This window comes from Phacochoerus africanus, chromosome 2 (assembly GCF_016906955.1).
Source record: "Phacochoerus africanus isolate WHEZ1 chromosome 2, ROS_Pafr_v1, whole genome shotgun sequence".
Lineage (NCBI taxonomy): Eukaryota > Metazoa > Chordata > Mammalia > Artiodactyla > Suidae > Phacochoerus > Phacochoerus africanus.
The window spans coordinates 2589041-2609948 of record NC_062545.1 but is presented as its reverse complement, the minus strand read 5'-3'; the positions used below and the strand labels follow the sequence as shown (position 1 = coordinate 2609948).

The 20908-nt window shown below is 52.1% G+C and overlaps 1 protein-coding gene across 2 annotated transcripts; it reads right to left on the bottom strand.

Moving 5' to 3' along the window:
- Positions 1–2969: 2969 nt before the first annotated feature.
- SFT2D1 (SFT2 domain containing 1) lies at positions 2970–20676 on the bottom strand. 2 transcript variants are annotated; one of them, XM_047769764.1, is made up of 8 exons: positions 20507–20676; positions 11840–11899; positions 10882–10964; positions 9711–9792; positions 8754–8789; positions 7091–7149; positions 5876–5905; positions 2970–3496 (listed from the first exon to the last, which is right to left on the bottom strand). In XM_047769764.1, the coding sequence occupies exons 1-8, from the start codon at positions 20567–20569 to the stop codon at positions 3457–3459; spliced, it is 453 nt and encodes a 150-aa protein (XP_047625720.1). In that variant the 5' UTR covers positions 20570–20676; the 3' UTR covers positions 2970–3456. The 2 variants fall into 2 exon arrangements, with proteins under 2 accessions (XP_047625720.1, XP_047625719.1); XM_047769763.1 differs by having other exon boundaries at positions 11813–11899; positions 20507–20673.
- Between the last annotated feature and the right edge of the window lie 232 nt (positions 20677–20908).

The window sequence follows — 20908 nt, the reverse complement described above, 5'->3', positions numbered from 1 at the left end:
TTCCTTAGAAACGCTGGGCCAGTGGATGCTGCCGGAAACTAAGCTGGAGAGATGGAGGTGGGCGGCTCCAACCCTGAGAAGGAGAAACAGGCGAGGACAGAAGCCCTAGTGGCCCGAACCCCCACAGGGCACCACTGCTGTTACCTGGCCAGGTGCGCTAGCCTGCACCTAACCCGTGTGAGTGGTGAGGGTGCTTTCTCGGGGCGGGACCATCCTGTGTCGACTGCACCCACAGTCACCCCTCCACGTCCCGTTACCTGTTAAAGACAAGCACGAAACAGTCTCCACGAGAGGCAGGCGGTTTAAGGTGCTCCTTCACCGCCACAAAAGCGTCTCCTTGTAAGCTGTTCCTTAAACGGTTCACTTGAAAGGAAAGTAAGTCAGGATGGCGAGATGGCGCCAAGGATCGGTTCTCGCCTGTGGACGGCCCCGCAGTAATAGTGAGCCTGTCCCGTATCTCAGTCCAGCTCTGCAAAGGCTTTGTGAGAGCAGATTAATTTTAACTGACATGGCCAACAGTTTCACGGCTAGTTTGCACAAATACAGCTGATTGAATTAACACTGAAAGAGAACGAGTGAAGGCTGCATTTTCCTGGGTTACACCCTCCCCAGGATGGAGGGCTCTGCAAATAGGGTGGGAACTGCTCCTCGCCCAGATCCCCCACAGGTCGGTCCTCTGTGGACACGGCCACCGAGGGCCCGTTACTTCCCAGCCCAGTTCCTAACTGGACACCAGACACTGATGCCCCAGGACCTGAGAGGCCACCCCAAGCCTTGTCAATGGCGTCACCAGGACCGGATCCTGCTGGTTGTGCTCGGGCTCCTACCTGGCCGTCCTGACGCTCTGGGGCTCGAGGAGCTGGACACGCCCCTCCTGCGACCCTGAGGGTCCCTCGGGTACAGTGTCTCAACCAGAGGGCCCTCGGGGTTTATGCCAGACTTTAGCTTTGAGGAGCTGGCAGAAGCAGCCTAACACAGAAACCTAAGATTTGCATAGTGTGGGGCGGGGGGCGCGAGCCTCTCCAGGGACGCCTGTGACCTTGGCGTTGCTCAGGGAGGCTGAGGCTGACAAGCCCAGGCAGTGAGATCTCCGAGCGCGCGTGGTCAGCCGCGGGGCCAGCCGGCGACCCGAGGGCGAGGGCCACTGCGGGAAACGAGGAGCACCAGGGTGGGGACAGAAGGGACCCGGCTAAGGACGTGGACCTGTGCCCACGACAGGCCCCTCCCAAAGCACTCCCGACCCCGAAACTTGCACACGCGGCGGGCCCTGAAGCCCACTGTGATGCCTCCCTGGGGTGGAGAGAGCAGATCTGAGACCAGGTCTGAGTTCCAACCCTGACTCCTGGAGGGTCCGCGCTGGTGCCGCCTGGGCCGGCCGAGTCCCCACGAAGCCCGAGTGCTGAGCAGCCAGCAGCCTTGCGGTCCGGGGCCTCTCCCTGCAAGACCTTCTCATGGACTTGGTGGCTTTATTCCCCATGCCGAGGCCGTGCCCCACCTCCACGGCCAACGCCGCCCTGTACGCCGTCCCGCGGTCCCTGGCCCCCCACGTGCTTCCAGCCAGTTCTGGGAACGTGTGGCTCCGAAGTGTGACTCCCACCGTGGCCTCCGACCAGAGATGAGGACACTGCCCAGGACAGGCTGGGTGTGCTCTCCGCCCAGCAGCCCACCCGTCAGTCATGCTGATCCCAGCAGGCACCTCCCTTCAGCCTGGCCGCCACCAACGCAGGACGGGAAAGGGCGAGCAAGTCAGGCCATTTCAACCAGAAAAACAAAGCTGTGGCGCGCCTTGGCGGTTGTCCCTGCGGTGGCCTGGGTTCCATCCCTGGCCCAGGGGCTCCTGCACACTGTGAGCACAGCCCAAAAAACCGAAAACCAAAACCTAAGTCTCCCTGAAAGCAGTGGAACTGGAGCCACCTCCCAGGACGGCTCCCGGTTCTCCTCCGGCTCAGGGCGACACCACGGAGGCTGCTGACTCGGGAAAGCAGGAAGCAGGCTCTGGAGGCAGAGGGCACCCGAGCGCCCCAACCGTGGATGCGGACAAGCCTCCCCCCACCGGGACAGGGGCCGCGCCCGCCAGCTCCGCCTGCCCCGGAGGGCGGGGGGGGGGGGGCGCCGGGAGGAGGCAGGACAGGCGGCTAAGCGCTCGGAGAGCGGGGCGTCTGGGCTCCTCACTACGGGCGGCTACCGACTGTCTAGAGGAACGTTCCTCGGGCGCCCCGTGGCCCTCGGGGTGCAAGTCCAGCATGTTTCCCTCTGGGCGCTCGGCACACGCCTGCCCTCCCTCTTCAGCCCCACGACACTGGCCACCTGGTAACCGCACTCGCCACCTCTTCCAACGGCAACGCGACCTGGAGCTGGGCCCCCTGGGGGCAAGGTGCCCACTGACCAGCCGCTCAGGGTGCTGTGCAGCCCCTGACCCCCGTGGCGTCACCTCCTCGCCCACACGATGCTGGCTCTGGGCCTCCCCTCTAGGTCAGTCCACCTCCGCCTCTCGGGGGCCCGTCTTTCTGGGCTCCCATCACCCGCGCTGGGAACACCCAGGCGGGCACTGCCCTCTGCTGTGGGTGTGGCTGAAGCTCAGTCACCTGGCTCCTCTCTCAGGCTGGGGGCGCTGCGGGGACCTGGGCTTACTTCTCCCCCAAGCAAGCAGGCTGCGGCTCAGGAGGGGGTGCGGGCCTGGGCGAAGGCAGTCCTGGGCCGCCTCCCCTGCCCGACCGACGGGCAGCGCTCCTCACCCCCCACACAGCCGCCCTGGCCCAGGCCTGCGCCCTCGCCAACACGCTTACAAAGGCTCTCGCTGCCACTCGGGCCTGGAGCCTCTCACAACTGTGTCCTCAGCTGCACTATGGGAAGGGAGGCTGTACCTTACTCGACGTTCTACAGAAAGACTGCACAGCGCCCAGACGAAACTTCTTCACACACTTGAATCAATGCACTGCCCACTTCAATAAACTCGATCAAGCAAATGCTATCTTCCAAGTGTGGGTTTATTTCAGAATTATAAAGATGCATATATATTACTTCTATTACACGTAATAAGCAATTTTTAGCTTAAAGTAAAACCTTACACAAGTTTTTATTTTAAAGATTTTTTTAAATGTAGATTTAAAAACCATCTAAAAAGCTGAGTGTATCTTGCAGCATAGGTTTATCCGTAAATATTCACATCTCAAATGTGTTTAGAAAAGATTAAAAACTGGCTAAAAATCATTTACAATAGGCAATGATTAAAATCTCCTACCTTCGGAAGAGCACATTAATGACACATGATGAATCTAACGTTTCACAAGCATTTAACGGTTTTAATCGGCATGTAGTTTTTATCAATATACAAGATGGCCTTAAATGGTCAGGTCAGTGCAGTGGTTTTCGGAGTGATTATTGCATCAGGAACGCATACTTTGCTCAAATCAGAATATCAACTCTCCAGCGGCCTTTTCAGTTTCTGATGTTCATTCAGCTCAGGAGAGAAGAACAGCATTTAATTACTGCATCCCTGGCGGGGGAGGAAAAAGAGGAAAAATAATATAATAATCTTCCTCGAGAGTCTAAAGTGAAGTTGCAGAAAGATCCCTGCCAACAGGCAAAGGCACAGTCACCTTTTAACGTCAGGACTCAGGGGAGCCCCCGACATGACAGCCTGCTTAGATAAAACTTTGTTGAACTTGAAATCAAGAACTGAGACTTGGAAATAAATTCTCAGTTTCTGAAATGGTATTTATTTACTTAGAAATCTTAACCAGCAGAACACATGCTAATCTTTTTTTTTTTTTTTCGTCTTTTCTGGGGCCGCACCCATGGCATATGGAATTGGAGCTGTAGTTGCTGGCCTACACCACAGCCACAGCCACGCCAGATCCGAGCCACGTCTGCAACCTACACCACAGCTCACGGCAACGCCGGATCCTTAACCCACTGAGGAAGGCCAGGGATTGAACCTGCAATCTCATGGTTCCTAGTCAGATTCATTAACCACTGAGCCACGATGGGAACTCCAACACATGCTAATCTTAATGTGAAGAAATAAATTTAAATACAAAATATAACCTAACAAAACAACAACTATTTAAAGAGAAATCAAGAACTGGATTTTATTTCTCTTGGCTGTGGCTGCAGCATGTAAAAATTCTGGGGCCAGGGGTCGAACCCAAGCCAGAGCAGCGACAATGTCAGATCCTTAAGCTGCTGAGCCTCACGAGAACTCCCACGAACTGAAAATGTTTATAACTGATCCTACGAATCCTCCCCTAAAATTCACGGGATTAGACCTCATTCATCGCTCAGAGCTTCTTGCAAACAGTCTGCTTGCACGACTGCTGAAGGCGGGAGGCCCTGGGCTTCTGGGGAGGATGGCCCGTCCCAGCGCCCCGCCCAGGCCGTGCGCTGCCCGGACCGGCCCTCGTTTCTAGGGCAGCTTCTCCCCTGGCTGAGAAGACCCAAAGACCCCGCTGAGGTCCTGGACGCCGAGGCCTCTCTGCTCTTTCTCCAGCCTGCTTCCCGCCAGGCGGCCCTGCTCTGCTCTCTCCTTCTAAGCATATTCATCAGAAAGAATCACTCGTCTGACCGGAATAAAAATAGAATTTCCATCCATTTCCTTCACTGTTTGTTATCAAGCATATACAGCTTTGCTGTGTTTCGTACACCATGTTTCCAAATCTCACAAAGAAGAAAGGCTGTGCCTCAACAGAACATTCTTCTGAATCTGTCAGATTTAAGATTGCAATTAGTTTTGTCTTTCCCTCCACAATTAAATTAGTACATTTCGCAGAAGAAATATAAGAAAACAGCCGTTACCTTTTGGCATACAGATCAGGTATGTTTGTAGGGGCTTAAAACAAACACTTACGCATCAGACTCATTTGCGCACTAACTTCCTTTTTTGTTGCTGCTTTTTTTTAGGGCCGCACCTGCGGCATATGGAAGTTCCCAGGCGAGGGTTTGCATCAGACATGTAGCTGCTGGCCTGCGCCACAGCAACACCGGGATCCGAGCTGCGTCTGAGACCTACACAAGATCACAGCCGTGCCAGACCCTTAACCCACTGAACAAGGCCAGGGACCAAGTTCTCACGGACACCAGTCGTGCTCGTTACCACTGCGCCACGACAGGAATTCCTAACTTCCTTTTTTTTTTTCTTTTAAGGAGAATTTGTTTTTGTTAAAGTCTCCATCCTATTGACTGAACATTTGCAGTCATGGAAGGATCTAAAATCTGTTGTCAAAATTATCTAATGGCAAATATCCAGGCAGTGAGTCAGAAGCAAATTCCCAACTTAACTGTTACATATGCTCAACATGTTTTTACTTTATATGGCAAAAGCTTCTACTCAACTCACGGAAGAAATAACCTCTGGGAGTTCCCGTCGTGGCACAGTAGTTAACGAATCCGACTAGGAACCGTGAGGTTGCGGGTTTGGTCCCTGCCCTTGCTCAGTGGGTTAACGATCCGGCGCTGCCGTGAGCTGTGGTGTAGGTCGCAGACACGGCTCGGATCCCGCGTTGCTGTGGCTCTGGTGTAGGCCGGCAGCTGCAGCTCCAATCAGACCCCTAGTCTGGGAACCTCCATATGCCAAGGGAGCAACCCAAGAAATGGCAAAAAGACCAAAAAAAAAAAAAGAAGAAGAAGAAGAAATAACCTCTGGCATTGCTGAGGCTGCTGTGGCTCCTATTTGGCCCCTGGCCTGGGAACCCATGTATCGCAGGTGTGGCCCCTAAAACAAACAAACAAACAAACAAAACTTCCTTTTGGGAAAAATGTCAAAGTCACCAAAAAACCAGCCTTGTAAATAGTATTTTACTATGAAAATTACTAAAATCCACGTATCTCCGCAAAGAGAACTAGAGAAGCAGAACGAGATGGACTCAGATAAGCTCACCGTGCGTACGGGATGTAGGAGAGACTGTACCTGCAAGACAAGTTCGAGACACAATCTAAGTGATATTTTCTCTACGACAAATACTCTAACACCATAAAAAATGAAGCAGCAGAATTCTGCGCAGTGATTCTCAAAGTACGACCCCGCAACAGGGAAACTTGTAAAAATGCAAATTACTGGGGCCTGCCCCAGGCCTCCTGAATGAGAAACTGTGTTTTAATAAGCAATCTGTTTTAACAAACTCTAAGCGACTCTGATGCCTGCTAAAATCTGAGCTTGTTACAACAGAAAGGTTACCCTTTTAAAGTTATATTTTAAAAGCAGAGACTATGACAAAACAGAATAAGGTACATCCTTCTTTAGGGATAAATCCATCTGACTACTGAGTGCTGATTAGCAATGAAAAGCAACATATCACAGAAAAGAACCAAGATTTATATTTTTCCACATGTGGCTGCAAAAGAGCAAAACAGCATCGTCGTGATCTTTGGTACCAGGTAGAGAACTGCTCTTAAATGGGCCCACATTCTGCCCCTCAGCGGGAAGTACCCAAGACAAAGGCTGAGCCCAGACGGGGTCAATCAACCCGAGGGACCGAAAACAGCGAGATCAGGCAGGTGTTTGCTGGCTGCTGCCAGGAAGCGAAGAAGACTTAGCTCTGAAGCAAAAGGAAAGAAAAACACCTTTAAAAACACTCTGTGTGAAAAACACCTTCCTGGCCGCACATGGCAGCGGGCAAGGCGGGCACCGTCGCCCCTTGGGCAGCTGGCGCGGCGGCAGCGCGAGGCCTCAAAAGGGCTTGAGGAGGAGGGAGGCCGGCCGGGAGGGGGGAACAGCTGCTGGCTCGCGGCGGGGAGCCCAGGGCAGAGGCGCGTCTGCACGACCCCACTGCACAGTAATTCCGCGACACCGAGCAGCGAGGGGCAAACCCGCGTTCCCTCGGGCTCACCCGAGACTCAGCCGGGCCCACGCGGCAGCACCTGCCCTTCTCACCACCTCCCTCCCACACATCAGACAAGACGCGGCTGCGACCCTGTGGGGCTCTGCAAGCGCGGCCCCCACCTGCCCTGGGCTCTCTGACCCCCCGGGGCCATCCCCCCGCGAGGCACATGCTGACCCGCCTGATGAGATGGCCGTGACCCGCCCGGGTTACAGGCTCAGAACCAAACGCCTAGCACCACTTCAGAAACGTTCACCTTCTGATTCCAGACTTACCAGGTCAGCGACAAGAACTGCAATATGCAGAATAATAAGGCCAGTCCCTTCTTGCGCCACTGACAAGAGCAAAAACAAAGGAAAAAGTTAAAATTAAAAAAAAAACAAACCTTTTTCACAAGCAAGTTCAATCACTCCCCTTGAAAGACGTAAAAGAGCTCCATTTATTTCATTAAACTTTAGGACAAATTTAAGATTCAGTGGATCTGAAAATTAAATACCCATATGCTGTATTTTCTTCCTAGAATTCTCTGCACCCATTTATTCAAACGCTGCTAAATAGCTGGCATTAAAAGCTAATGAAGTAACTGCCTAGGCTGAAACTACCGAAGCTCTTTGATGTCAGGTCCTTTAAGTGATGGTTAAGCCTCAGCGCTGAAAGCCCCGCCTGCTTCCTAGACCCAAGTCCCATGTGGAACATACGTCTTTTATACACTTGCCCTTTGCTCCTTTTCTTAAGTGGCTTTTTGTTTTTGTTTTTGTTTTTTTGAAGTAAAACTATTTTATTGTGCTGTTCTAGAATAATGTAAAATAAAGTTTCCACTTTTTTTTTTTTTGGTCTTTTTTTTAGGGCCGCACCCTCGGCATATGGAGGTTCCCAGGCTAGGGGTCAAATCCGAGCTACAGCTGCCGGCCTACAGCACAGCTACAACAACGCCAGATCCGAGCCATATCTGCGACCTACACCACAGCTCAGGGCAACGCTGGATCCTTAACCCACTGAGCGAGGCCAGGGATCAAACCCGCAACCGCATGGTTCCTAGTCGGATTCGTTTCCGCTGTGCCACAATGGGAACTCCTCCACAGCTGTCTTAAAATGATCTATTTTTAGAGTTTCTTGGTCATCTTTATTTTTAATTTTTATTTATTTACTTCTTTATTTTTAATCTACTGCTTATAAAAAGACTGCTAGACCATTCTGAACAAGAAAACAATTTTTCATAGGGACATGCAAAAACTGTTTAAGAATATTGTTTTAAGTTATCGTTGGGAGTGAGGTATAAATACATTCTTGCATAACTATGGCTCGGTCCTTACTTCATCGAAATCAACGTCAGGACATTTTTGATGGAGCACTTCTGAAGTGTCTGACACACCACTGTATCTTCTTTACAATGTGTGGGGTCCTTGGGAGTCAAGGACCCTCGAGAAGCGGATGAGGAGCAACAGACAGACGGACGGACGGAGCAGGAGCATCAGAGATGCACTGAACCCTAACAGAGCAGCTTCTCTGAAGTGGACGAAGACCGGCTCGCCTCACCCACAAGGGGTCTGAGTGGTGCAAGCGTAACTCTGCGCTTCGGTCCCGTGTTACTTGGTTTGGGTTTGCTTTTGGGCCCTTTCTCCTTGTTTGGGTACCTCCTGGCTCCTGCTGCGCCCCCCGCCAGGGCACAGGGAGGCTGGTCAGCCCCTCGGACAGAGCTGCAGACCCTCGAGGGGCCAGGGGGACCTGGGGGCAGGCGCGCCTGCATCTCTGCCTGTTTTAGGGGCAGAACCCAATGCGAGCCTAGCTGCTAACTGGAGCTCACTGTACCCGGTTTCAGGGACACTCAGTCTTTGGTGGGTTTTAAGGAAGCAGACTTTGAGCTCCTTTGGGATGACGGTACCAGGGCAGGGCACCCTGTCAGGAGCAAACAGAGAACACTGAGTAGCTGTCACTTACCCAAAGAGCAGCACACAGGGTAAGTACCAAACACAACTACAGGAAAGGAGAGAAAAATTGCAAATTTACGTCTTTTCAAAAAAGTCACACGAATGCATACACTATTGCGCATCCCTTTGCATAATGTGCTGCAGGACAAAACTAACAAGGGTTTACTCTAGTTGCACCTACAGACCCTGAGGGCTACTCACTTTCAAGTCTATGCCCACAGCGTTCCCTGGCCAACTGAGAACACCTAGGAAACCACCTGCTGATTCAGCAAACGGACACTGTCTGAAGGTGAGTGCGAGTGACGACGGCCGTTCTTACGCATCTACGAATGTGCTTAGCTCCGTGACAGCCAGGTGCCAACACCGTGTTTAGCACAATTGCTACAACACCGTAAGTTCTATTTTACAGCGTTTACATCAGGCATGGATTACAGTGATTTCAGACAGAACCATTACACAGGTCATCCCACACCCGCGTCCCCCAAAGGAGGCCGGGGGGGGCGAAGAGGACGCTGGGGAAAGCAGGGGTGACAGAGACCCAGGTGTTTGTCCAACAGTCAAACAGGGAAGGGACAAAAGCCAGGTGACAGGCTGTTTAAATGAAGCCAACTTGCCCTGAGAAGACTCAAAAGGACTCGGAAGTGACCTGCCTCCCAGCCCCCGCCCTCCAAAAAACCCAGTAAGAAATGCTCGATGGGGCTTGAACATGAAACACACGGAGCTCTAATTTTCACCTAAAATACACGGAGCTACACGGTCAGAAATACGCAGGGGAAAACAGGATCCCCAGCCCGTCGGTTTAGGGACGCCGTAGAGCCCCAACTCTCTCCACACACAGCCTGAAGGACAGAGTATCACAGGCCGCAGGAGGAATGCTACCGTAGCACAGACCCAAGACTGCGCGCGAATTTATAAAGCAGGCGAAACACTCCAACGGAAGGTTTAAAAACTGCCACCATTCACTCACGATCATGACAATCGTCGCCAGCAACCGCGTCGTTTCGAACATCTTCTTGAGCTGCTTCACGGGGCCCATTAAAAAGCACGTACTGTTTGAAATGAATAAAAGAGCAAGTGAAAGAGGTGGACGGGTTAATCTGTCTGGCCATGTAAAAATACGTGCTTTTGAGAAAAATCCTATGTGAGCTCATATAATGAAAAACCCCCGCTCACTCTGTTTTCTTCTTAATACTCAAGGAGACTTTAATCGTCCCACTTCTATGACATCCAAATGCCTCCTCCCACTTTGTCCTGCCGTCACTCCACAGTCACAGGTGAACAGGGCCCAGGGCCGTGCGGCCGCTACGCCCTCATCTCGCCACGCGGGCGTCCCACGGCAGAGCCGCCAACAACGACCTCCACGGGAACCGCGGCGTGAGGCTGCCAACAGCAAAAACCGCAGGAAACTGCTCCACGGGCTCCTTTCAGACCAGGTCCCAAGGGCCGCCATGGGGACGGGCCCAGGAGGGCTGACCAAGCTGGGCCGTGGCTCACGCTGCCCACGGGACAACACATCTGACCCAAACACCCCGAGGAGACGGGAGCTCCCCTCTGAGAGCTAAGAGCCCGTGAGTGTGACAAGTGCTCCAAGAGACATCGGCACCCCCAAAGATGCAGCACCCAAGATGCCACTGTGTGGCCCTGTCCCAGCTCTCTGCACAGGCCACGCCACTGGATCCTCCCCTGCTGGTCGGCTGGCCATGTGACCGTCCCCTCACTGGGACGCAGACTCCACAGGAGAGGGACAGCTAAGTCGGGGCTCCGGAGGACTGCCTGGCGGGAAGCCGGCCTCGTCACCTCCCTAGGCTCGTTCCGGGGAGGACTCGCCTCGGCGCTACTCCCCCCAGTACGGACACTCTCTAGGGCGGGGGCCGTGACACTGCCCACTGCACAAAGGGGCACCAGGTTCCAAACACACAGGATGGCGTCCCGGATGCCGGCGACTCTCACCACCAACACCCGGCCTGCTGTGGCAGCTGACGCACAGCCAAAGTCATACGTGGTCACTGAATGGCTAGAAACTTTGTGGCTGAATTCCCAGTATGTACAGATCTACAGACAGATACCCTATGGGAAAGGAATATTTGGAGAGTTGACAGCAAATGAAATATTTTGAGGATCCAAACTTCTGTACATACCTGGCTAAGGCAGCAATATTTCCAAAGGTATAAAATACTGCAAAAAGCTTTATGCCACCAGGAAGCCACAGCAATCCAGTTCCCTGAGTTAAGATATTACAGTTATCTAAAAATAGTTTTACCATTGTAATTAAAATATAAATGTGCTACTATAATAACAGAATATATGTAACAATATAAAGTTTAAGTATGACTGTGCTAAGATATGGTCTCTAACTATATGGTTTTTTTTAAAAATCAGTTAATTTTCAACTGTTAATTTTCAATTTTATTTGCTAATTTGGAATCCTATGCCTATTCACATGCAAGGATATATAAATAAGCCATAACACAACTTTTTTCATATATGTGAGTAAATTCACTCTACTTAAGTATTCTCTTTTTAAATGTCAAGTTTAGAAAGGTAATAAACACATCTAAATCACTGACTGCAACTTTCCTAACACACACTGATTTCTCTTAAAATCATTTTACAATCCATAAGGCCCCTCAAATATTAATTTCTACATCTCCTTTTTCCTCCCTACCCCTCTATTTCAGGCAACTAAACATATCCCATCAAAACAGTCTGAGAGGAGTTCCCTTCGTGGCACAGTGGCAAGGAATCTGACTAGTATCCATGAGGACGCAAGTTCGATACCTGCCCTCACTCAGTGGGTTAAGGATCCAGCAGTTGCCATGAGCTGTGGTGTAGGTTGCAGACATGGCTCGGATCTGGCATTGCTGTGGCTGTGGTGGAGGCCGGCAACTACAGCTCCAATTCGACCCATAGCCTGAGAACCTCCATATGCTAGGGGTGCAGTCCTAAAAAGCCAAAAAAACCAAACAGTCTGAGAGCCACCCCAGTAAGTGGACTGCTGGTTGGTACTAAACGAAATGATTAGTCAGACACAAAACAGAGATTATTAAGCAACATAAAGCCTTCACTCACAAGAAAAGAGAAGAAGATGCCGCTTACGAAGCATATGACGAACCACTTCAGCCTGGTGTTGAAACTAAGGGTCGAGGCATCCAGGACCTTAGGAAGGAAGGGGAAGTAGAAGGTGCTTAACCCACCTGCCAGTCTGGTCTTTACACACTAAGGCAACGCTCCACGCTGACACAGACAACGAATCAGCTTTACTCTGCACTCTGGTGTTACTTAAGAATTGTATGGTTCCAGAGCTCCCGTCGTGGCACAGTGGTTAATGAATCTGACTAGGAACCATGAGGTTGCGGGTTCAATCCCTGCCCTTGCTCAGTGGGTTAACGATCCCGCATTGCCGTGAGCTGTGGTGTGGGTTGCAGACGCGGCTCGGATCCCGAGTTGCTATGGCTCCGATTCGACCCCTAGCCTGGGAACCTCCATATGCCAAGGGAGCGGCCCAAGAAATGGCAAAAAGACAAAAAAAAAAAAAAAGAATTGTATTGTATGGTTCCACGGCTGTAGAGCAGAACATAAACACAGTCTGGGAATCAGGGGGTCCCGACGAATCACAGTTACCTTTGCCGGGTGTGACCACTGCGCTGTTTTGGTTTTAAAAAGCTCTTACCTATTAGGGACAGGAGAAGCACTGATGTGAATGAAATGAGCTATAAGACAGGTTATAAAACACTCCATGATTTAAAAAATCAGAAAAATTAAAAAACAAGGGACGATGGGAGTTCCCACTGTGGCACAACGGGATCAGTGGCATCTCTGCAGTACCAGGACGCAGGTTCAATACGCAGCCCAGAACAGCAGGTTAAGGATCCGGCGCTGCCACAGCTACAGCACAGGCTGCAACTGCAGCTCAGATCTGCTCCCTGGCCCAGGAACCCCATACGACACAGGGCAGCCAAAAAAGAAAAAGAAAAAAATAAGGGAAAGACGAAGCAAGACAGCAAAACGCCAACAAGCGCCAAGGTGGAGTCAGTAGACAAGCTTCTCTCAAAGTCCCTAGATTTGGGGGCGTTTAGGCAAAGTCCCTACACACAGGGCCTGAGACGGGGGTCCTCCTGCAGGAACCAGCCGCTCTCAGGGGAAACCGGGAGGGGAGCTGGAGCTCAGTGAAAACCGCACCTCACTGTCCCACCTGCCTTGAGGCCGGGCTGACCTTCTGGAAGGCACCTGCCACGTGCAGGTCACTGGCTGCAGGCTGGGGCAGAGGGCGCGGCAGGACCTCGAGAGTGAGCGCAAGGATACAGCTTTGAGCTGCTGGGCGGTGGGTACCACGAGCTAATGACCAGGACCTGGGGGGCCACCAGCAGTGTCTACCGTGGGGTGCACCTAACAGCTTCTGTTATAAAGTTCATTTAAAACGGACTCAACTGCTATCAAAAACACACTTTGAAACAGTAATTAATTCTAGAGCAACAACACTCCTGGATGTCATGCAAATTCTAACGAAATTATATGGGAAATGTACTCTGCATATTCTATACAATAATCCAGCATATAGTAATGATTAAGTATCCATTTTCTTTAACTGAAGGAGAGTTTACTTATAACATTAGAGTAGTTTCAGGTATACAGCATAGTGATTCACCATTTTTAAATATTATAGTCTCTAAAGTTATTACCAAATAATGGCTATATTTCTGTTGCTTGTTTGTTTTATTCCTAGTTGTTTGTGTCTCTTAACCCATCCCCTTAACTTGCCCCTCTCCTTCCCCATGGGTCACTGCTAATTTGTTTCTGTTTGGTTACATGCATTTGTTTTATTTTTTAGAGTCTACATATAAGTAGTAACATACAGTATTTGTCTTCCTCTGTCTGACTTATGTTACTAAACATAATACACTCTAGGCCTATATACATTGTTACAAATGGTAAGTACCCGTTTAGGTTACTAAACACACTATTAAAACATTTTCCCAATAAGGCTAAAAAAATACAACAGCTATTTCAGAAAACTAGAAATATACAGTAAGGATTTCTATTCCAAACTTTAAACTTCTAACTTGCAGTACCATCTACTTAAGAGACTACATGCTTATAATGTATTTTCAAGAATAATGAAGCAAAAATAGAACATTTTATATGCAAAAGCTCAAAACACCTCTGTTGACATTCCTTACCTCAATAGATTAATCTGTGAATCCTTAGGTAGCATGAAAAGTAGATAAAAACAACTAAATACAGATTCTATTAACGTAACAGCCATCACTTTTTAACACATTTTAAATGTTCTTTAAAATTTGCTTTAATCCATGGACATTCTTGTTCCCAGCAATGTCATCTGTTTATACGAAAACTGATCACTGTATTTTAAACAGAGAATGAAGCTGCCTATAAAAACATCTACATTTCGGAGTTCCCGTCGTGGCGCAGTGGTTAACGAATCTGACTAGGAACCATGAGGCTGCGGGTTCGATCCCTGGCCTTGCTCCGTGGGTTAAGGATCTGGCATTGCCGTGAGCTGTGGTGTAGGCTGCAGATACGGCTCAGATCCGGCGTTGCTGTGGCTCTGGCGTAGGCTGGTGGCTACAGCTCTGATTCGACCCCTAGCCTGGGAACCTCCATATCCCAAGGGAGTGGCCCAAGAAATGCCAAAAAGACAAAAAAAAAAAAACCCATCTAAATTTCATTCTTTCTGATGAGGAAGAATATACATTACGTCTACTTTAAGAACCAAATAGAACAGAATAACCCTAAAGACTGCGTGTGGCACAGGACGCGATTACTGTCTGTGAGATGACAGCCCCTGCGAAGGCCGGACTTCTCAGTGGTCACGCGCCACGACGGGAAGGGCAATGCCGTGGAAGAAGCGGCCGTGTTTACTTTCTTTTACAAGTTTAAATCACCCTATTGTTCATAAGTTCAACGTGGTTTTCAGCACGGTTATTTGTATACTGTAGGTTTTTTTCCTCTTATTTCCATCTTCCAAGTGGTGATCTTTAAAATGAAACATGTGACAAATTATTTCCATTGGTAAATGTGAAATATTCAAGCCACGAGCAAATGACCTGCAAATCATCCAGGATACAGAAACAAATCACAGATTCCCTAACTCCCAACTGGGAAGATTACACAACATTCACCATGCACGAAAGCCAGCACTGCACTGTCCATGCGGGAGCAGGGGGAGCTCTGACCTGCAGACCTCTTAAGGCCAGTGTTAGGGAAGAAATGCACACTGAAATTGCCACCAGCTATTTTGCTTATTTGTTATCAAAGGAAGAGGAAGCAAAGAATAATAAGCCTCTTGAGGGAGTTCCCGTCATGGCTCAGTGGTTAAGGAACCTGGCGCTGGTTCGATTCCTGGCCTCATTCAGTGGGTTAAGGATCCGGTGTTGCCATGAGCTGTGGTGTGTCAATCGCAGACACGGCTCGGATGCCACGTTGCTGTGGCTGTGGTGTAGGCCAGCAGCTACAGCTCTGATTGTACTCAACCCCCAGCCTGGGAACCTCCATATGCCGCAGGTGCAACCCTAAAAAGACAAAAGACAAAAAGGGGAAAAAAAAGTATCTTGAGAGCAGGAGGGGCTCTCCCATCCTCTGGTGCCCTTCTTTCTGCTGCAATAAGTATCACTTGGAACTAGAAGTTAATTTAAAAAAAAAAAAAGGAATTGAAAACAAGGCAGGGCGCTCCCACCGTGGCTCAGTGGAAACGAATCTGACTAGGATCCATGAGGCCTTGGGTTCAACCCCTGGCCTCGCTCAGTGGGTTAAGGATCTGGTTGTTGCTGTGAGGTGTGGTATAGGTTGCAGACATGGCTCAGATCTGGCATTGCTGTGGCTGTGGTGTAGGCCGGCAGCTGTAGCTCCAATTCGACCCCTAGCCTGGGAACCTCTATGTGCCACGGGTGCGGCCCTAAAAAGACAAAAAGACCAAAAACAAAAACAAAAAAAAAGAAAGGAAAAGGGAGGAAAACACCTTCACGCAGCAGTAGCAACATTACAGCTGAACGAACCACAGCACAGACTCGGGCTGCCGTCCTTGGTGATGGAGACGCCAGAGGACTCGGACACCACCACAGAGGGGTCAGCGTGCAGGCCGAGGCCGGTTCCTGGGCCACGACCCGTGAATGAAGGGACCAAGGAACACCCTGTGCACAGTACTCCTGAACGCCTCCTTCCAGGACGGTGGGGGACCAAAGATAAAGAGCTGCAGACAAAGGGCCTCTGCGTGGGGCCTCGACCCCACCTGCTCAGGGTCCTGCTCCTCACTCGGTCCCTCCACCCCTCAGAGCTCAGGCAGGAACTGCCACGCATCTGTCACCTATGCTCTCCCTCCATTCCCTCACTCGGGGCCCTCCCATGGGTCCCACCCTGGTCCTTGCAGAGTCAGGGTGATTCCCACACCCCCCTGGACAGCCAGCCTCCTGTTCCTCGCCCCTCAGCGCCCACGGCCTCCGCCTTCCCCTCCACCCAGCCCCCAGGGCCCTCTGACCACCCGAACGCCCTGTCTCCCAGGTCCAGGCCACGGCTCCCCTGCTGCGCTGTCCTCCCCGCAGCGCTGCCCTGCGGGCTCCTGGGCCCCTCCATCCGCGAGGGGCACCTCACTTTGACCACACAGCGAAAATTCCCTTCCTGCTCCATCCACCTGGCAAAGCCTTCCTTCCCCACCTGGGGCGCGACCAGCCATCGTAACCAAGTCGCCACCAGCCTCAAGGGCCTGGACATGGCCCGCCTGGCCTCCCCACTGCACCTGTGTTTCACGTCACCCTGCCTTCTCGCCCCGCACCCTGACTGCCTCAACCCGCCCCCAGCTTGTGCCCGGACACCTCCCCTGGCAGCAGGCAGCCTCCTCTATTTCCCACCCAACGGAGGCCCCGTGGGAAGTCCCTGCACAGCTCGCTGCCACCAAACCCCGAGCTCATCTGGGCAACACTCAGCCTGCCCCGTGCCCTCAGGCCTCTGCGGAGCGACACAGGCCAACAGTCCGCCCCACTTTTGGTCCCAAGCCCTCTGACCTCCCAGGGAGCTGACACCCGGGTGCCCAACTGTGAGCCACGTTCTCTCCTAGACGGCTTCCAGCAGCCTTTAACCTTGCTGGAGCCTCTCTGCTCTTGGGTCAAAGCCTGCCCTCGCCCTCCAGCCCCTGCTCATTCATTCACTGATTCACTCAGCACACACACACCTGGGGGTGCTGGGCGCCCATCTAAGTGCGGGGGGCAGGGGGTGGCCTCTGGCTCCTGTTTAAGGGACTGGGGGAAGTGCCGGCCCACTGCAGGCCAGGGGCACGGCTCTGTCTGAGGCCCCAGGGAACCCCTCTTCCAGCCAGGCCTCTGCGCCGGGAGGAAGGGCCCTGTGGACACCCTCCCCATGGACTCAGCAGCTCTCAGCCCTCACCCTCTCCCCTGACCTCGAGTCCCACAAGTGGCCTGACCCCCAGGCCTTGGCTGCCCCATCCCCATTCCTGGGGGTAAATGGGGCCGGCAGGTCCCCCAGTTTCAGCCTCTGGCTTGTACCATCCCAGGAAGTGATTTACGCTGAATTAGCCCCTTCCTTTTTGGCTCGTTGCTTGAATTCATCAACACCTGACAGCCCGGTTCTCTCTCCCAGCTCAGCGGAGCCCCTGACACTGGATGAGGCAACAGCGACACGGAAGGTCGCAGTCGTCAAATAAGCAAAAGCCATGTCACGGAGCTTCCTCGCAGTAAGTGCCGAGAAGAGAAGCCAGCAGGGCAAAGTGTGCAGAGCGGGGGTGGGGAACCTGACTGAGAAGAGCCGGTCCTGCGGGGACGCCTCTCGGGGAGGTGGCGGGAGAAACCTGAGGGTAAGGGGTGCGCCCAGCCTCCCTCGTCCTGTTACTCTAAACCTCCCCCGGGCTGCCTTTCCTCAACACCGCTCCACAAACACGCTTGTCACCCTCACCAGACCCCGGCTAGAAAGAGCCAGTAAGGCCAGGGGTGGGGGCCAAACTCTGGGTGGGCCGCCCACCCCCTCCCACCCAGGCACCGGTCCTAGACCAGCCGAGCTCCCATCTCCATGGAGCCACCAAAACTGCTCCCACTGAAGCTACCCACGACCTCCACTCATCAAGAGAATGGGACCTTCTCAGTCCTTAGGTCACAACAGCAAATCAATAGCTTGAGACACTCCCTTCCAGGGCCTGGCCCCTCTCCAGGGCCCCGTCCTCACCGGCCAGCCTCGGCCTCAGAAAGGGCAGGTTCACCCTGGAGCTTATCTTATCTCTTTCCTCCCTACACACAATCCCTTCATTATCTCAAACACTTCCTCTATGAACTCTAGAATCCCAGCCGCCTTCCAGACACCTCCGGGCAGATGCCCGGCTGACATCTCAGGCTTAACACCCACCTGACCTTCCTCGGCAAACCTGCTCCTGCGCACGCCAGTTAAGGGCAACCCCATCTCCCCAGCTGTGCAGGCAGGACCGGAGGCACCCTTGGCGCCCTGCTCTCACACATCCAACCATCCAACCACCCACAACTAATCCTGCCAGATCCACAGTCAAACCACTCGCAGAATCTGGCCACTCTCACATTAAACCACTGTCACGTCCACCTCCCTGAACCAGGCCGTCATCTCTTCCCGGACCCTACCCTAGTCCTCTGACCAGTCTCCGGGCTTCCACCTCTGCCCTACAGACTGTTCTCGAGAGACCAGCCAGGGGGAACCTCAAAAATCCACGTCAGTCACATCCCTGCTCTGCTCGAAACCCAGTGGCTCCTCAGTACGCTCAGCGGGCAGAGTATGCTCAGATCGGAACACTCAGTAAAAGCTCCCCTCTCCCTTTACTCTAGGTGCTCTGGCCTCTTCCTTGGCCTTTAACGTGCCAAGCACTGTTCTCTGGATCTGTAACTGCTGCTCTCCCTGCCTGGGGGATTTTTATTTGCGAGAGATGCGCAGTTATCCCAGTGACTCTTCAGATCTATGCGGCAACGTCCCCCTAACAGACAGGCCCTCCCTGATGTCCAACGTAGCACAGCAATCCCAGGCAGCTGTAACCTCTTCCACGGCACTTATCACCGGCTGACATGTTTTTATACCCACTTGTTTATGACCTGTTCCCCCAGTTAACATGCAAGTGCCATGTGGGCAGGCCTTTGTCTCGGTCATTGATCACGGGCATTCTGACAAGTGCCAAACAGATGCAGGTACCAAAATATCTGCTGAGTGAGTAAAGGATCACCTCTGAACTCATGGAACTTGTCCATTCCAGCCAATCACTCCAATCTTCCATCAGGACTTCCCTACAGTATCTTTCTCCCAACTAGACCCTGGGTTCAAGAAAAGCGGCACTATCACCTGCATGCCCTCCGGTGTAGAGCAGCTCAGGCCAACAGAACTTCCTGATGGAATGCCCCACAAATGCAGGGTCCTGTGTGACAGCCACTAACACACGTGCCTGCTGAGCGCCTGGGATGCGGCTGGTATGACTGAGAAAGGAAGTTGAAATTTCATTTAATTTTCATTAACTTAAATTTAAATAGCCACTTATAGCTATAGCTACTGTTTGCAGAGCACAGACCTATCACAGAATGTAAAGCAGAAGATAGTGGTTTGATAAATGAGGTGGGGGAGTTCCCACTGGGGTGCAGTGGGTTAATGACCCAACTCGTCTCCATGGTGTTGCCATGCACTTCCAGCCCCGTGCAGGGGGTTCAGGATCCGGTACTGCTGCAGCTGTGGCGGAGGTTGCAGATGGGACTTGGATGTGGTCCCTGGCTGGGAACTTCCAAGTGCCAAGGGTACGGCCAAAAACAGGGAAAAAAATTTTTTTAAATACCAATGAGTTGGATAAGCCATGGCTATCTAATGTACGTTTTCCATATTACTATTTATGGGTTCTTATATTATCATTATGATTTACCAAACTCGTTAGAGTTCACTTAGAGGAGATGATTGACTTCTAGGCTCAGAACACTAAGAGCCTAGTCCAAGATCCTGTTCACAAGAAGTGCTGAATAATTATGACAACAAGGAAGGAAGTTAGGACAGGAAAAAAGACAAATAAAAGATCCTTATGTAACGCTGTTTTGTTTTTAAATGTTCCACTTTTGTGACAAGCAAACGAGAATTTGTCAGTATGCATATAACAAAAATACTTACAAAGCAGTTCCTGCTGCACTATTTTTAACCCTTAGCAGTGGAAGTAACCCTTATCAAGTCTCCTGGGTAAAGCATGGAGACAAGGGTTGCTTTTTTCTTTAAAAAAAAAAAAAAAAAAATCCCTTAACAGGGCTCAACAGACAACTTTTAATTTAGCATTATTTCACTTCTCAATGACCTGCTTTTTTTCTCCCTCTGGTCTCCCTGCTTCCAAAAGACACACACACATTCACAACAGTTCATTTAATAACCGAGGCTAAAGGATGCAATGAAGCTGTAAGATTTCGGCTTCAGCAGCTGGCAGGACAAGTACCTGCACACCTACTGCGCTGCCAGCCCGAGTTCGGAGCCCACACCAGGCGCAGGAAACCAAGCGGAGGCTGGGGAAGAGGAGCATGGGGGCAGAGAGGTTATTTGGGAGAGGGAGACAGATAGTAAAGGGGGTCCCTAGAAGTCACAAGGTCAAATAAGGGAAGGGGTCCCAAAGTGGGCTCCATGAAAACCTGGAAAGCGCCTCAAATTCTTCCCGGCAGGCGGGTGGCGCCCTCCCGCATCACCTGGGCAGGTAGAGGAGGCCCAGCCGCCCACGCTGCGCGGTCCCGCCCCAGCACACGTTCACCCCGGGGCCGGCCGCAGGCTCCCTACCTGCGCAGTCAGGCCCTGCTCCTCGTCGTCCTGGCCGCTCAGGACCCGCCGCAGCTTCTCCATGGCCCTGCTCCCCGCCGCAGCGGCGGCCACTCACTCGCCAGCCGCTCTCGTTCACCCGGAAACCCGGAACCTGAAACTCCACGGGCCGACCGGAAGTCCGGGTCTTTCGCTTCCGGCGAATCGGAGCGGCCCCTGCGGCCGCCGTAGCAGCGCGCGCATGCGCGCCGGGTTGCGCCGCGGGCCCGTCTGAGCCCTGCGGCTGCGGGCAACCCCGTCGGGCTGCGCCTCCGCGCTGCGCTGGCTTCGTTCTGGCCCCGGGGCGGAAGCGGTCACGCAGGGAAGCGGAGAGCCGCGGGTCACCCGCGCTCGGGTCCAGCAGTCGCTGCCTCCCACCCACGG